Source organism: Perognathus longimembris, chromosome 9, assembly GCF_023159225.1.
Source record: "Perognathus longimembris pacificus isolate PPM17 chromosome 9, ASM2315922v1, whole genome shotgun sequence".
Taxonomy (NCBI): Eukaryota; Metazoa; Chordata; class Mammalia; order Rodentia; family Heteromyidae; genus Perognathus; species Perognathus longimembris.
Window position 1 is genome coordinate 63,989,966 of NC_063169.1, and position 17,915 is coordinate 64,007,880.

At 42.5% G+C, this 17,915-nt stretch overlaps 1 protein-coding gene across 1 annotated transcript in view; it reads right to left on the reverse strand.

Moving 5' to 3' along the window:
* Nucleotides 1-17,915, reverse strand: part of Syne1 (spectrin repeat containing nuclear envelope protein 1) — a 367,506-nt gene that overhangs the window by 203,191 nt on the left and 146,400 nt on the right. The window contains 10 exon segments of the mRNA XM_048354307.1: nucleotides 69-360; nucleotides 4,212-4,367; nucleotides 5,627-5,832; nucleotides 7,799-7,911; nucleotides 8,685-8,892; nucleotides 10,745-10,948; nucleotides 12,699-12,800; nucleotides 14,368-14,550; nucleotides 16,200-16,358; nucleotides 16,833-16,983. Coding sequence (XP_048210264.1) covers nucleotides 69-360; nucleotides 4,212-4,367; nucleotides 5,627-5,832; nucleotides 7,799-7,911; nucleotides 8,685-8,892; nucleotides 10,745-10,948; nucleotides 12,699-12,800; nucleotides 14,368-14,550; nucleotides 16,200-16,358; nucleotides 16,833-16,983 — 1,774 coding nt within the window.

The following is a 17,915-nucleotide window of genomic DNA, read 5'->3' on the forward strand; positions in this document are numbered from 1 at the left end:
TCCAACCCCTGGGAAGCTGACCACTCAATCCTCAGCATCCTTCCTTTGTCTCGGTGAGGCTCAAGTACCTGTATCTGTGCCAGCCGTCTCTCCAGGGCGTCCTTGCTCCCGAGGGTGCTCTCCGCACTGGCCAGCCTGTCTTGGACATCTTTCACCCGGGCCCACATGCTCTGCAGTGCTTCCTCCAAGGCTTCATGCTCCTGAAGGGCCAGCTGACAAGCCCTCAGTTTCTCCTTGGTGGTCCTGAGTAAGTTCTGGTAGCTGGTGAGCAGCTGGGAGCAGAGGCGGCCGCCCTTCCCTGCTCCGTGGCCTTCCTCGCTGAGAAGCTGCCCTCTCTGGGAAAGCTTATCAAGAGACTCTCTACAAAGAAAACAGACATTTTTGTCCTGGTTAATTCCAACATTTTGGAGCATGGAGAGACAAGTGAATGTTGATATTGGAGAGGAAAGCAGACAAGAGCTCACAGGCAACACGCTTTTAAAATTAACTTGCTGGGCAGTGGTGCTCACTAGACACTATGTTGAAAATGAAGTACACGACTTGTGGGTAGGGATAGGAAGGAAAAACTGGGAGAGAGCGAGGGAAGGGCTGGCATTGTCCAAAGAGAAATGTACCTTTCTTTCTTTTAGTTTTTTCCCTCTCCATTTCTACCCATAAGGTGCCCAGCTCATTTTCAACATAGTGTCTAGTGAGTACCACACTGCTGCCTTTGTTTACCCTTTGTCCCCCCATTTCTGTGCCTCCCCTTGTACTCCCAAAGGCACATAAGTGAACAAACAAGACAAAAAGAAAAGAAACAAAAAAAAGTAAAACAAAACAAAACAAAAAAACAAGCAAAACCTCTTGTTTCCATTTCCTGGAGTTCATTCCAATAAATATTATTTTGTGTGATCAGATGCACAGCTGTATTGGGCATTTGCATTCCTCACCTAGGAAGAAATGTACTCCTTACCTGACTTATGTAAATAGTACCCCTGTTGTACACCATCTTTGTAATAACAATAACATTAAAAGAAGTCAGGTGCCAGGGACCCAGTGGCTCCTTGCCTTCCTCTATGGTCGGTGGGTGGGGGTCCCGGCCTGCTGGAGATACAATTCAACTTATGCTGTGCCCAGATTCACATCATGGGAAGAACGAGATCACCTGCTCCATCTGTACGTCCCTACTGAATAGCCGAAACCTGCCCCCAAACGCGCACCCTGCCGCCCCGTCCACAGGTGCGGGCGATGCCTCCCTTGCGGGCACCCTCGGCTCCCCTGTTTCCATCTCGGCGACTCCTTCAGCACTCCGCAGGCCTTGTGTCCCCAGGAAGCACCACCACAATCTGGGGAGAGGGGAGTGGCAGCCTTCCTCTCCTGCGCCCTCTGCACCTGTCTCCATTTACAAGGCTCCGCCCACCAGGCGGTGCCATGGGCCAGTGATGCCCCATTCACGCCAGGGCATTCACGGTAAGGAGTGTTCAGAGATTTCCTCTAGGTCCACGATCGTGACCTCTCACTTAGCAGTTACGGTAGTTGAGTGAAGGGGAAAAGGTCAGCACTGGATGGACTGGTACCCTGGTTTACGGAGCTCTACAAATTCTTTTCCTTAATGAGAGTTAGCTACGAATGTACTTAAAAATTACAAATAGACTATAATTACATACAGGTACAGGGTATGAAATAAGGCTCTTACAATATAGACTATTAATCAAACTAGTGAACTCATTACTTCAAATACGTATGCTATGTCCTGAGAACAGTTGAAATTGGTTTTCTCAGCAACTTTGGAATATACAGTATTCTGTGGGGGTTTTTTTCATTACATACATCATGGTGTGTAATGGAACCCAAATGGAAACAAACCCAAACAAAACCCCCATGTTTCTCTAAGCTGAGATTCTATACCCTTTGATTGTGATCTCTTCTTGCCCCCTCTCCCCTAGAAAGTTTCTGTCACCTCCAATCTAGAGAGCTTGAAACTCTTATCCACACATCCATCAGGAAAAGCCGAGGGTACCAGCCTGAAGTGTGACGTCTGAACACAGCCAGTTGTGATTTCTGGAGAGAACACAGGAGCAGCCCTTCCATGCTTGTACTATTTTCTGAGTGATTATGACATAGACACCACACTATGAGCCACACCAACACAGACCACACCTCCTCTCACGGGGATCTCTCCTTGCGACCGTGTTTGGTGAGGCACGAGGGTGCATCCAGCAAGAATGCGAGCTGAGTAACAACTCAAGGCAAGAGGTTTCATTCGTTTCTACAAGATACATGACTATTGGATGATAACAATTCAATGAGTCTCAAGTCTGTAATTTTATATAAGGCATCTTCTCTAAATACTTAAAGTAATGGAAATATTGTGATGAAAAATCTCCAGCAGGTTGGGAGGTACAGTATCACAGGGGTGACAGAGGCTGGGCTGCTCAGTCCCTGAGAGGACAGTGCGGGAATGGGCAACTCACAGCTAGTGAGTGCTGTGGATGAGTGCTAAATGTAGTGGAAAGATGGCAAGGGCCAGAAGATCTCATGCCACCTACCATCCGACTCTGGAACACCAGAGTACAACTGTAAGAAAGACCATATGCTGGGGCTGAGAATATGGCCTAGTGGTAGAGTGCTTGCCTAGCATGCATGAAGCCTTGGGTTCTATTCCTCAGCACCACATAAACAGAAAAGGATGGAAGTGGTGCTGTGGCTCAAGTGGCAGAGTGCTAGCCTTGAACAAAAAGAAGCCAGGGACAGTGCTCAGTCCTAAGTCCAAGCCTCAGGACTGGCAAAAGAAAGAAAGAAAGGAAGAGAGAAAGAGAAAGAAAGAAAGAAAGAAAGAAAGGAAGGAAGGAAGGAAGGAAGGAAGGAAGGAAGGAAGGAAGGAAGGAAGGAAGAGAGAGAGAAAGAGAGAAAGAAAGAAAGAAAGAGAAAGAAAGAAAGAGAGAAAGAAAGAAAGAGAGAGAGAGAAAGAAAGAAAGACCATATGCTTCTCAATGTCTAAAAGCTACAATAGCAAGAAAAATAAGGAGCAAAAGGTGAGATGGATTGAAGGTAGGTATTTGAGTCACTTGTTCCAGAGCAAAAGAAGAAGACATCAGATGAAGAAAATGAAAGCCAACAGATATGCAAATCTTTTAGAAAGTCTGAAAGCAAGAGAGGTGGGCTGGCTTTTGATACATAATATCACAAACCACAAAATAAAGTATATCATGATTTTTCAGAAAGATATCTATTTAGAATGATGCTATTATTGTGTTTAACTCTGTAAACTTTTTCAGATTGTTCCTAGGTCTATACTAGAGGATGGCACTATGAAGATGATGAAGACTTGAGCCCCTGAAGGGCTCTCAGAGATGAAGCCAAAGACTTCCAGGGAAAATTTATCTAATAATTATCACATTTGCATGACAGCAGCTACAGCGAGCCTTCCTTATCTTTGCGTTTCAACATCCGCAGATTCACTTGACAATGAGTTGGACATGAGGCTGTACTGAGCATAAGCAGACTTTTCCCAAGTGTTGCACTTCCTGATGGAAAGTCTTCTATTATGTCATGGAAAGAAAGCAACTGAGAACTCAGGGGTGGGGCATGGATTGAAGGAACAGAACAGAACGCTAAATATAGTAGGGCCTGGAGCCCAGATCAGGAAACTCTGCTTGGGAACGGAGCCCCAGAAAAAATGAAAACGGAAAAGACAATGGAGGAGAGGACACAAAGAGAGGGAAACTTAGTGATCAAAACCCTTGCTTCACTAACAACAGGACAAGACTGAGTGAACAGAAAACAGAACTGGAAGCTACAGTGAGTGAAGAATGTATGAAAATGGAGGTTATCTGCATTAAAAAAAAATCTTTATAGTCACGGTGCATTTGTGGGTTTTCTCCAGATCATCTTCACATTATATGAATTAGTTCTCCAAAGAACTCCGAAGAAGGCATACTAGTCTTAACACGATCTTACAGGCTAAAATCAAGACTCACAAAGATAAAAGATCTGTCCAAATTCCTGAGCTAAGGAAAATGGAACCGAGATGCCCATGAGCGTCTCCTTTCAATAGTCTGTGCATGAAGCCTGAAGCACAATCATTTGTATGTCAAGCAATCAGAGCACTAGGAACTACCACCACCAACAACCAAGCAGTCAATCAACAACCAAGCCAATAACCAGCCGGCTGGCCAGTCTAAACCACATGGCCAAGTAAGTAGATAACTTATTCCATCTCTGCACTGCACCTGGAAGCCAGCAGCTCTCCCAGAAACATCGCAACTTTATGAACTTCATTTTTCTTCTCAGCGATATTCTGTTTACTCTCTCCCAGGTTTTCTGTATGTAACCTTTCTTCCATTTCATGGATCCATAAGTTTAGCTTTCTGTGTTGATCCTCAAAGCTAAAAATAAAAAGAAGAATACCTTAGAGAAATTCTCTTTGGAAGTTCTAATCGCTGAGGTCAAAATGGTTTTTATATGACCACTGAGATACCAAGAACTTTCAAGCTATAAAGGAAACTAAACAATAAAACAGTCTGCATTGCTATTTATTTCAGTAACAAAGTCATATATTGTGTCATAATCTATTTTACATATAGCAGGAAAAACAAGCCACTTAGCTGAATTGATTGCATAGCTGGTGACAGAAAATGAAATTCTATTCCCATGTCAACACGTCCCTTACTTTATGTCCTTCTCCCAAACCATTTGAATTGGGGTCAGTAGAAAAGAGGCCAGTGGAAGCCAGGGAAAAGGAGCTCTACGTATTCCTCTCTCCCTTCCTCCCTCCCTCCTTATCTTCTTCCCTCCTGCCCTCCCCTCCTCCCTTCCTTCCTTTCTTTCCTTCTTATTCATTCTGTTGCCCAACCTCTCTCTTCTTTCTTCCTCCCTCCCTCCTTCCCTCTCTTCCTTCCTTCCATCTTCTTTCTTTCTTCTTCCCACCCTTCTTCCACCCCTCCCTCCCTTTCTCTTTTTCTTCCTTCTTTTCTTTCTCTCTCTATTGAGACAGGTTCTCCCTATGTAGTTCAAGGTCACCTTGTACTGTCCATCCTCCAGCTTTAACCACCTGAGTGCTGGGTTTACTGGTGTGCTCATGCCTCCTAGACCCTATGTTTTTGTTTCTTAAGAAAGTTTGAATTTAGCATAAAATCTCTTAAGTTCTCATTACAATATGAGCTCTCTAAGAAGCATGACATTTTTTATTTGGACCCCAGAAAAGAATTTGATCATTACTGACTTCTTCCCCTGTAGGGATGAAGATGTTTTACATTACCTACAATAGCATACATTCTTTTTTGGAATCTTGACACACAGAATTCAATAGTGTTTTCTTCCATGAGTCTACCCCAGCAGACATAGACACCAAGAAAAAGGGCTAGATAATCTTTAAGCATATTCACTTATCAAAGTTCTTCAAGTTAGACAATTTGACAAAAATCACATGCAATTATGTCAACTACCATGACTAGTGAATATAATTCCTTAGGTTTTATTTTTCTAGAAAATAAAGCCAAGTGATACATTTAGATACTGAGCAATAAATTATAACACTAGAATAAGTGTGCATAATTAGGTCAAATGACATTACAAATTTACATTCATCATTTCAAGTATCACAGCTCCGCATGTGACCAAACCTGCCTTCATCGGCACAACGTACCTCCCCAGCTCTGAAACGCAGTCTTGGAGAGCCTGCTTGTCTTTGAGGCACTGTTTGAGAAATGCCTGGAACTCTTCATTCACTTTGGTGACCTGCTCCTGGATGCTGCTGACCATTTGTTTAGGCAAATGCGCATACAAAGTTTGTCCTTCTTGAGTGACCATATCAAGCTTACTCTGCCCATCACTGACTGAATCCAAGATGCTCTATTTCAGGAAGAAAAGGTGACATGATTCAGTCTCTACGACAGACAGCTGTGTCTTACAATGCTGAGCTGAGGCAGGAGAGCAAGACCAGAAAAGCAGAGCCCACAGGAAGAAGGTCTGAGAAGGCTGGAGTGAGAATGATATGAACTAGCGGTTAAAACAGAGACTCCTAATTGAGGACAATGACAGGTAGCCACTGGAAGGAAGCACTGGGACAAACTGAGAATGCGTCCTGGAAAAGAAGATTTCCCCATAGGAATTGTGGTCTCTATCTCTCCCCATTCTTGAGTCCCAGTGCAATCCAGACACCATGTCCTCCCATGGGTTGTCTAGTATTCCTCTCTTCCAATCCCGGCCCTTCTTCCTCCACCTGCACACTGAGACCTTCCGGAATGGGCCTTCCTTCTCTTGCTGGCATCTCTTTCTTGGATTAACAATATGTAATCATGGACAGAGACTTCAATAAAGAAAAGAATCTCAGAATTCAGTGCTGGCCATGCATCTCCCCTGAGCTCCACAGTTGACATTTCAGTTGTCACTCAGATGTTTCTTTTTCCTTTTATCATGTGTGTGGGGGGGGGGAGGGGTGGTCCTGGGGCTAGCACACTACCACTTGAGCCACAGTGCCACTTCCAGAATTTTGGAGAATTGGAGATAAAAGTCTCATGGACTTTCTTGCCCAGGCTGGCTTTGAACCATGATCCTCGAATGTTAGCCTCCTGAGAAGCTAGGATTATAGGCATGAGCCACCAGCTTCCAGCAAACATTTCTTTTTGGAAATCGATTGTGTCCAGGCTTTAAAGGGAAGAGTTCCACAAGTGAAAATACCATGCTTCTTGTCAACCAGCTTCTCTTACTGAAATAGTGCTTCAGATAAGAAAGAGCAATAGAGGGACTGGATTTCATCAAAGCTCATTGTATGCATATATATATATATATATATGGAAATATAGTTCATACAATTAATATATTCAAATAGGCAAGATCTCCAAAATCTTCTTGCTCTAATATAATGAGTTGGTACACATTTGTCATCCATTAGGCATTAATATTAATATTATTATTATTATTATTATTATTATTATTATGCTGTAGGGATTGAACTTAAGGCCTGGGTGCTATCCTTGAGCTTTTTTTCTCAAGGCTATCACTCTACCAGTTTGGGCCACAGCACCACTTCTGACTTTTTGGTGATTATTTGGAGATAAGGGCCTCAAGGACTTTCCAGCCCAGAGTGGTTTTGAACCACAATTCTCAGATCTTAGCCTCCTGAGTCACTAGGACTACAGGCATGAGCTACCGGCACCCAGCAAATTTAAAAAAATATTTTAAAAGAACACACAGAAAAGCTCAGAGTTGCTGCTTGAAAACCATGGCTCAACCTCCTTTAAAATCAATCTTCTGGAAGTCAGTTTTAGCTTTGTGTGACAAAGGCCTTTTCCTTCATGAATCCATCATTTTTCATAGTCACTAAAATTCAAATAACCTTTAGTGCCCATTACTTCAATCAGAATACATTTTATCTCCAAACATAGATTCTAAGTTATTAAAAAGATAAAAGATACATGTGGAAAACAAATCAGGTAACTAAGAACATGGGTAAAGCCATGTCTTCTCCTTTAAAAAAGAAAAAAAAAACTTCTTCTATAATTGTGATAGGAAACAGAAATAATCATGTATACTTTTACTACTCTATAAATTAAAACTGCATTTTACCTTTGATGAATTCAAGGAAGAGTCAACAACCAATCAAGTGACAAAGGGAATTAACTGTTTCCTAGCTCTGAGTTGTTTACTCAGTGACTCTTCTCATTGCCTGTCTCTATCGGATTCAACAGCCCAATTCTACTAGGGAAGGAGAAAGACAGATTGACACACGAGTATTTGGGGGAAGAGCTGGTTTAGGTCTGACGGAAGGCACGTGAAAGGGGTCTGGGTGTGGATGATGCTAGCTGGACTTCCCTACCTGAAGATCACAGAGCTTGGCCTCTAGAACTTTGCTGTCACCCGTTCTGTCCGAGGATTCCTTGGCGGCTGCTTTGGCTCTCAAAAACCACTCTTGGAATTCCTGCATGGAATCTTTCACAAGCAACAGCAATCAAGAGTAAGTCAGAAACATTACACAGGCTTTGAGAACTACTTCTGTTCCCCAGCACTTATAAAATATCATGGAATGAACGGTGGTCATGGAGGAAACAGTGTAGCACGATCTACACGAACGTTCCCAGTAGGCTGGAGAGATTAGGTAAGAGAAGAAACCGCATCATTCTATACTTCTGGAATTACTGCTTTCCCACCCTGTGTCCTTCATTTAGTTCAGATCATCTGAATGTAAAGGGAGACACACTGCAGCGTAGAAGGCATTGTGATGGCGTAGAGAAAAACCATTTCTCCTTTAGACCATGTGACTGAGAGAACTGCTCTGCACCCACGTCAGACTTCAGGCACGGTTCTGAGGAGGTAGAAGCAGACGCGGGCTAGGCAACTTCCTAGAATATGTAGCTACCACTGCTTAGGGCATCCTCGAGCATCCAAGCTTATGGTGATAGCTCAGCCTGGCATATGAGAACTTCCGTACGATTTGGGCGGTGGCTGCTTGAACTAGCTGGCAATCCTGATGAAATTTGGAAACATCAAAATGCCGGCCTGGTTTTCTCCCCCAGGAGAAAAAGAAAGAATTCTGCCTAGGGCAAGGGCCCCCAGCGCAGCACTGCTACCATTCAAATCCCAAAGCACCAGTGAATGTAAAAGGATATCTTTTTGAGACATTTCCTCTCCCCTCGGCTGGCGGTTTCCAGGCAGCCTTTAGCTCAGGCTTTCCTCCTAAGTGGTCACAGCTTGTTGTTGCTTACCATTGAAGTGTTTTTCCAGGGCATCCTGCAGGCTGGCCTGGGTTTTGGAGCACAGCTGACTTGCAGCTTCATGCTTCTTGATCATCCCCGTCATGGCGTGTCCCAGGCTCTCCAGCTCCACCGAGTGATACTTGCGGCACAAGGTATTGAGACTTTCCTGCGTGGAGCTAATGTGGCTTTGCTGACCTTGAAGCTCTTTCTGCATGTCCTACAGAAGAAAAGCGTATCGTGAAGGGTTTTCTGCACAGCCAAGGGAAAGACTTCAACTACGTCACCATGATCTTCTTTACAAACCGGGATCCAATGATACTGAAACCCACATAGTAGTATCTACGTACAGATGGGATTATTATTGTTTTGGGGCTATTTGGTCTGTTTGGACACTTTAATAAATTTTCTCAATCTGCTTTGCTAACAAACGGCTATTGGGAAGTAGCTAGGATGTGAGGATGTAGTTTGTAGTCTAAGGATTTGAGCAGATTGAATAAATCCTTGTGAATGTTAGCTCAGGGTCTTGGACTTAGTCACTTGATAAGAAACTATCACAGCTCATATTTTTCAATGGGCCACTTGGGTTGTTTTTGTTTTTCTTTTTTGTTTTGTTTTGTTTTTGTTTTTTGGCCAGTCCTGGGGCTTGGACTCAGGGCCTGAGCACTGTCCCTGGCTTCTTTTTGCTCAAGGCTAGCACTCTGCCACTTGAGCCACAGCACCACTTCTGGCCATTTTCTGTATATGTGGTGCTGGGGAATCGAACCCAGGGCCTCATGTATAGGAGGCAGGCACTCTTGCCACTAGGCCATATCCCCAGGCCACCACTTGGGTTTTATTTCTAGGTCACAAGCCACACTAAGAGTACCCATATTTAATTTTAAAAAAGTATATATCTTTAGTCTCATGTATAGGAAACCATGTCAAGAAAAGAACCCTTACAAATATTGAAAACGCAATTCAAAGTATCCTTAACAATCAACAAGAAATATCATCTTCTAATATGGATAGATGGCACAGAAGTGGAATGTTTTCTCAGCTTTTTAATAAATATTCATACATATGCATATATTCTCTAGATGAAAATAATCATCTCATAAAAATAATTAAGTAGGCTGGGAATGTGACTCAGCAGTTGAGTGCTCACCTAGCATGCACGAAGCCCTGGGTTCGATTCCTCAGCACCACATACACAGAAAAAGCCAAAAGTGGCGCTGTGGCTCAAGTGGCAGAGTGCTAGCCTTGAGCAAAAAGAAGCCAGGGACAGTGCTCAGGCCCTGAATCCAAGCCCCAGGACTGGCAAAAAAAAAAAAAAAAAAAGTGATGAAAACTACCTGGAGGTGGGTGTCACAGTATACACAGTGCATACATTACAAATCACACATTTAGAAGGGGGGGCAAGTTCAGGGTCAGCCTGGAAACAGAATAAGGTCAATGCCAACCTCAACTATAATATAGCACAACTCTGTCTCAAGAAGCCATAAGAAAAGAAAGAAAGAGAAAAAACAAGGAGGAGAGAGAGCATGAAAACTGATAAAAAAAAAAAAAAGGCTGGGAATATAGCCTAGTGGAAAGAGTGCTTGCCTCATATACATGAAGCCCTGGGTTCAATTTCTCAGCACCACATATGTAGAAAACGGCTAGAAGTGGTGCTGTGGCTCAAGTAGTAGAGTGCTAGCCTTGACCAAAAAGAAGCCAGGGATAGTGCTCAGGCCCTGAGTTCAAGGCCCAGGACTGGCAAAAGAAAAACAGAAAACTGATGAAAAGTCAGATTGTTTTTCCACAGACTTCATTCTTTTACCAAACCAAATGCTCATATATTAGCAAGCATAGCTTAGGCCTCAGAGCAACTCAGGCATTCTGTCTTTCATCTTCCACTCATTTCTTAACACCTGTCTCCAGTCCTTCACATGCTACTAAGCTGTATCAATGTGGTGAAGTAGTTGATCTGGGTGCTAGCACATCCGCTGTGAGTCAGGGAAAGCAGAGATGACAACTCCACTGCAGTTACCACAAAGAGCAGAACTCAGGACCGTTCCTTTGGAGTCCCTTAGAGCTAGTTTATGACCTACCTTAACTTTCTTCAGCCCCTCACAGGTCTCGGTTTGGGCACATCTCATCAACAATTCTTCCACTTTTGCCAGCCACGTTGTGAGGTCTTTGATGAACTTCTCCACCTGCGTCCTTTGCGCAATGAAATCCTTCAAGGTCCCTTTGGCATCTTCAGTAACTTCCTTGGCGTGCTCCAGTTTCTGCCGTAAGTCGGCTTCTATAAACTGAACAGAGGGCAGGATATCTTGTGAAAGTCCGGGAAGACTGTACACTCATCCAGCAGGAATCCTGTTTATGGGCATCTGTGTGAAGAACACATATGCCTCACCATGGAAATCACCCCAACCGTCATGTGGCTTTTCCAGGCAGAAAATGAGGGAGCACAAGTCGCCAAACCTAACGAGTAACTGGACCAGGCAAGGAGGGGTGGTAGCCAATCCCAGTTCTGGATCATGGGACAGGAGTCAGAGCAGCAATGTGGTTTTCACATTTCTGATTTTACTCCCTTTGGTCTGTGGGTATTTTGGGGGGATTCTCCTTGTAGCTGGTACCTGAAGTTTCCCTGAAATGCAGGGTCACAGACCCCAAAGTTCCTGACCCTTTGTTTGTCCTTCCTCAGACTGTGACACATTTGATTTCTGGTGCTGAGGCCTCTTGCCTTTCCTCTGTCGTGACTCACTGCTGAGTAATCACCCCAAACCAACTGTGAGACACAGACTACCCTAAAAGCCAATTCCCCTTTGACAAATACAGGTAAGTCAGCCATCCTGCCTGCCTATCAGGCGAAAAGCTAGATTCTGGTATCTGTCAATGCAGGGGACAAATATCTTACTCTCGCTCCCTAAGTAGTGCCTATGAAATCCTTCTGCAGTGATTTGGAGTCAACTGAGGCATCCACACTTCTTGATATTGATAGGCGAGAGAGAGAGAGGGAGAGAGAGACAGAGACAGAGACAGAGACAGAGACAGAGACAGAGAGAGAGGCTTGTTTCTAAAATTCTGGCTCCACCTTCACTCTGTAATAGTTGGAACTTTTGTCCAACAATACCCCCAACAATAAGAGGTGACAGACACAAACAGTCTTTCACCGTTTGGGCCGTGACTATTCCCTCCTTTGCTTTTGGTGGAACTTCTAACGTCCATGCACATATCTCATAGAGTAAAGTGGAGGCACGGCTGATCAGCTAGTTCGATGAGTTAGGTCAATGCAAAAACATAGTGGCAAAGGTAGAGGAAAGGAAGACAATGAAGACAAAAGCCACGAGAGCAACAAAATTATATTAGCTTAAGGTACAGTAAAACCCTTAGTCAAGAGGCTAGGGGGCTCCCAGGCATGAGATCTTCTAAGCCACATGCTTAGAGGATGAAGTCACTGACTTTCCCCAGTTCCCTAGGTGGCCTTGGCCTGTCTGTTTCTGCCTCATGATTCCCAGGTATTTGAGCCATTAAAAAGCCATGAAGAAGGGTTTGCAGAGGTCCTCTCTCCAAATCCAGCTACTGAGTAAATTATTAGGAAAGCACCAATGGGACAGCTATTCATTACAGGGGTTCCTCTACCTGTCTAGACATGAAAAGGGCCCTGGGATCAAGCCACCTGATGATGCTACAAAACTTAGTAAGGAAAAAAGAGTCACTCTTATTATAATGTTTGACGTGAATTCATACTTATCTATCTATCTATTTATCCATCCATCCACCCACCCACCCACCTCTCTCTTTCTCTCTCTCTCTCTCTCTCTGTCTCTGGATACTGGTACAAGGATTTCTACAGATGTTACTCTTTAGCCCCCAGGTCTTTAAAGACTCACATGTGTGCCTGAAATGCTGATGATGACAATGACCATGTGTATATGTGTAAGTACACATATACACAATACACACATATACATACTATATACATATATATACAATACACATGTGTACACACTATATTATTATATAAATATGATATTACAAAATTGACGGCTCACTTACTTGAAGATCTGTTGGTGTTTCTGAATTTTTAGTTAATTCCTTGAGATCATTAACTTTGGAATGCAGTTCTTCCAGTTTCAAGGCTTTGTTTTTGACTTCACACTATCAAGATGAAAGACAAAGTAGCCACACAGAATGAATGCATTAGAAACAGGGGCAAGCTCGATCTAGCATTTCATGGTTTCCAGAGTTAACAGTCAAGAAACTAAGGTTGAGCCAGTGGAAAAAAAATACATTTCACTTTCTGAGGACTGTTTTTATTCATGAGAGCGGAAAATGTTACAATTAAGGTTCACTTGGAATGGAGAAGGGGTATGTGGAACTTTCTTCCTGCTCTTATATTAGAGGGGGGAAAACCCTCTTGGAAAATATGAAAACCAACTAAAACCCATGCGTTGGCAGGAATTTCTAATAGGCTGTCATTTATTCATTAGTAGAACTTTTCCCGTTACCATAGCAACATAAACAGTTGCCGAAGTTCTTCAAACATATCCACAAAGCTTAATCACAGCGGCTAGTATGTGATAGAAGAAACAAATGCAAATCAGTAGGATATTAAAGCAGAAATCGATTCTTTGGAACACTGAATTCTTGTATTTTACTTACTGTCTCCTCCTACCCCCAAAAGACCCCACTAATATACTAAAGAAGAAAGACCAATAGGACCGCTTTTGAGTAAGGTTGCTTATAAGCTTTGTTATTCGTTTGGAGCTACAAAGAGATAGCCAATGAACATGCTCTCTCGTTTTAAAAGAAGGGCAATTTGGTGCCCTGGAAACACAAGCTTGCTGACACTCTTTCCTTTGAGAAAGTCATTTGCTTACACATAAAAATGTAGTGAGGATCTTCTTCAGGAGTCGGCTGAGCAATCGTGGGCTCACGCCCCAGGGTCTGCATGCACCCCACGCTGCATGGGCGTGGCCTCTGCTGGGCACTAGCTGGACTAGCTCGCCAAAGAGCTCATCTCTGCAGGACTGACCCTGGTCAGACTGAATGAGCTCTGAGGCTCCCAGACTCCCGGGGGTACCGAGGGCAGCACCAGGAGGCTGGCTTACCAATGGCTGCTTCTACCTAGACAACAGGCGATAGCATTTGGACGACTTTATTGCATATGGGTCTGGAGGACACAGGCAGCCCGCGGTTCCCAAGCTGCTGTCTGTGCTAAGTACCTAACAGTTACCAATGACCCGGGGCCCGGAGTACAGTTCTACGTGGAGTCAGAATGAGATGGATTCTGAATATTCCTTAACTCTGCTTTTAATATAACATATTGTGTGTTCATTTACAATTTAGTTTTTTGGCAACCCTCTTCCTCCCCTTTGCCTTCCTCCTCTTTCTTCCTCTTCTTCTATCAGTTCTGGAGTTGGAACAAAGGGTTTTGCTACCACCACCTTGGTCAGATTCCCAGACCTTTCTTCCTTTATTTTACCTTCCATATAGGGTCTTGTATTTTTGCCTGGTGTAGCTCTACCCTGTGATCCGCCAATTTACATGCATCTTGGATTATAGGCATGCACACTGTAGCCTGGCCTGCAGCTTGGATTGGTCTCGCTAATATTTTGCCTGGTCTGGCCTCAAACTGTGATCCTCCTATATCTACTTCCCAAGTAGTTAGAATCCTCATGCTCTGCCTTTCAATCATCAAAATGGATGACTAGTACTTCATTACCTCAAATTCTTTAAGGAATTCTTCCACTTTGAGGCTATCGTTCAAGTTGCTCATGTTTTCTGCTACTTGTGGAAGAGAGTTGTTTGACCATCCATCGATTTCTTCTTTACTTACAAGGACATCATTCCAGATGGACAGACTTTTTCTCAGCCGGTCCATATTATCCTCAATTTTCTCTGACACCTAGGATAGAAAACGTAAGTGTCACTAGGAGCATGAGGCTTTACAACTCTCAAAAACTTGCCGATGCTTTCTTATCTAGAAAATTATATTCTGACTGACAAAGTTTTATAGAAATTATTGCAAGCTAACTGGAGTGACTGATTCATTACATAAACGCTGACCAACACACAGATCATTTCCATTACGGGGAGAGTTGTTTGAATTGCTGGTATATAACATTCACAGTTAACTGAGGTACTAATGGCAGCGCAAGTACTACACATGCCACAGAAATAGAACTATGTTAAGATGAATTGTTCAGGATTAAGGTCCATCCCTAGCCATAAGGTACATAAATTTTCAAAGCAGCACCATGAGCATGATTATTTGTATAGCAAATGGGCTAGATTCGAGCATATTTCTAATATAAGAAAATACATAGGAGGAAAAACCAACTTTTACATATTTCAAGTATTGTTGTTTTAACTCTTCCTCGATGAAGTACCTTTAAAGAAGAGGTATACGAAGTTTTTAAAGTTATATTTGCACACACATCAATGTGTAAATTACAAAATTTAGCTTACTAAGTAAGGGCGTCTATTGTTGGTTAACCAACTTCGGAACCTAGATATTGATAATGCAGGTAGCAGGACCATTGGATATTTTAGCTCAAAAGTAAGGTAAAAATACGCATGAGGGATAGATATATTAAGTTCTAGGAAGATCAAGGGATGCACTCCAGGGCCATATAATGAGGAAATGATACAGAGAAAGAGTTGCTCGTTGATGGCTCATTCACACCTGTGCTCTTTACTAGGGAGGCTGCGATCTGGAGGAGTGAAAGTTCCAGGCCAGCCTGGGAAGAAAAGTCCAAGAGACACCATCTTCAAAACAAGTAGCAAAGTCTAGGTTGAGAGCACGGCTCAAGTGGTAGAGTACCAAGCAATCAAGCTGGCAATCAACCCGAGCAAGCATGAGGCTCTGAATTCAAACCTCAGTACCCTCTCCCTGACTAAAGAACTAAAACCCAAGCATATACATTAGAAGTTCAGTGTTTTCAATGCGAGACTATAGCCTTAGTACTTTGTATGTGTGGTTTAGCATTCTGTAAGATCTTGGTAAGTTATTCAGGTTTGGGCCATAATTCAAGAGTTTTGAGAAGAAAAAAGTCAGATGTAATTTGTTATGAATGAAACTAGTAAGTGAAATCCCCCCCCACCAAAAAAAAACCTGCCCATAAGCTTTATCAAAATAACGTTGCCAGCTGCTGGTGGCTCACGCCTATAATCTCAGCTACTCAGGAAGCAGAGATCTGAGTATCATGGTTTGAAGGTAGCTTAGGCAGGAAAGCTCATGAGACTCTTATCTCCAATTCACCACCAAAAAGCCAGAAGTGGAGCTGTGGCTAAGTGGTAGAGTGCCATCCTTGCACAAAATAGCTCAGGGACAGAACATAGGTCCTGAGTTCAAGCCTAAGGCCTGCTCCCCCCAAATAATGCAAATGATTCTTGCACAAAAACTCATATGAATATTCTTCTTCTTCAGACTATCATTTTATACTTAGCATTGACAGCTCAAAATGGAATTCACATCCCTGAATAGTTCTCAGCCGAGAAGCTTGATTGAGAGCTGAGCTACTGAATGTGCACAGATGCCCAGGGTGCTCTTACATCCAGCCACCTGTCCACCATGCTCTCCGTGTCTGCCTTCACCACCGTCACGTCGCTGCTGTGGAGTTTCTTCAACTCTGATAACAGGTGTCTGCTTTTACCGGTAAAACTGTCCAGCTCTTTCTGTTTACAGTTCATTTCATTCTTGGCAATTTCATGCTGCGGACATAAATGTTTCCTTAATTAATCATCAGTGATAAGAGTTTCAAGCCAAAGGAGTGACATGGACCAAGATGCATTATACTCATAAGCTGACATGTTGAATAGAAACGTCTTTGTACACCTACTTAAAGATAATACAAAATAAGAAAACATCGAGCCACTTACATCAGGGAAATTTAATTCATGGTTGAGCTTATGCAGAAATTAATGAACTAATCATTTATATGCAGGTAGGTGTGTCTGCACATCAATCTACAGAAAAGATTTCATTTGCTTGAGTAACAGGAATACCATGGTATCAGTAATTCTCTTTTTAAAAGCCTAACTAATTCTAGTTTTAAAAGCCTATTTTAGCTTATTAGCTAAGATAGCAAATATCTAAATGTATTGACAAGAAGAACTGTAAGAGAAGGGCTCTATGAATCTAAACAGATACATTCATCTATACACATAATGACATTGCAAATTTACCTTAGAAAAAGCCCACTGAAGGTCTTCCTGATCTTTTACAACAGTTCTGGCTACCACGACACTGTTGGCATTCTCTAGGACTTTAGTTACTGCAGACTTCAAGTTCTGGTATTCCCTCATTAAGTCAATAAGTCCACAGCACTGAGTCTGGCTACAATGATTGAAGACAACAGCAGTTAGTGCAAGAACAAGGTCCACACGGTGGCACCGGGTACATCATTACATGACCACTCATAGGCGGACATTGAAACCAACAGAAAAAAAACACACTTGCCCCTGCTGAGGTCAAAAGAATGTGGCTGGTTCATGCTACTTAATTCCAAGTTACAAAACGTTCCCCAATTCCAGTGTGTTTACATGAGTCACCCAAATATTTTTCTTTTTAAAATGTTATTTTTGCCATGCTATTTTAATTACTCCACAGTAGCATAAGTTAGGGACAAGCAAAGAAGCAACCACAAAACCAAACCAAACCAAAGGAAGCAAAACATAGTTCAGTAATGAAAATACATAGGAGCTTTTTCTCTTCCAATGCAATGTAATGAATTGTTTTGATTACGAATCCCTTGTAAATGATCAAAGGAAGTAAGTCTTGTGTCTTTTCTTTTTAAGCAAGCAATTCTACACATGCATTTTCCCCATAAAAACAAGACTGTGTGTATATTAAGATTTTGGTAAAACCATACTCCTGATACCATTATTTATAATAAAAGACAAATAATATAAAAACAAGAAATCAGCCAATGATTGAATAAGCTCTAGTGTATACTGAGCAATTACACAGAAATTACAACCTAGAAGATATTTTATAAAATGGGATAAAGTTTGCATAATATGGTTGAATTTTAAAGGTCAACATTAATGGCCAACATTAATGGCCAACATTATCTCAATTTGGTCTCAGAGGTACTTTATGCATATGACATGAAGCGTTTTGAATTGCATGTTTTAAATACATATGAAGAACTAAATGTTCCAGCATTCATGTGTTTTATTGAAGAGAACATTTTCTCCATCAGATTGCTTCTGTAGCCTTGTGAAAAATAATTCATTAGGCATGAGTGTGTTTAGAGTGGTCTGTGT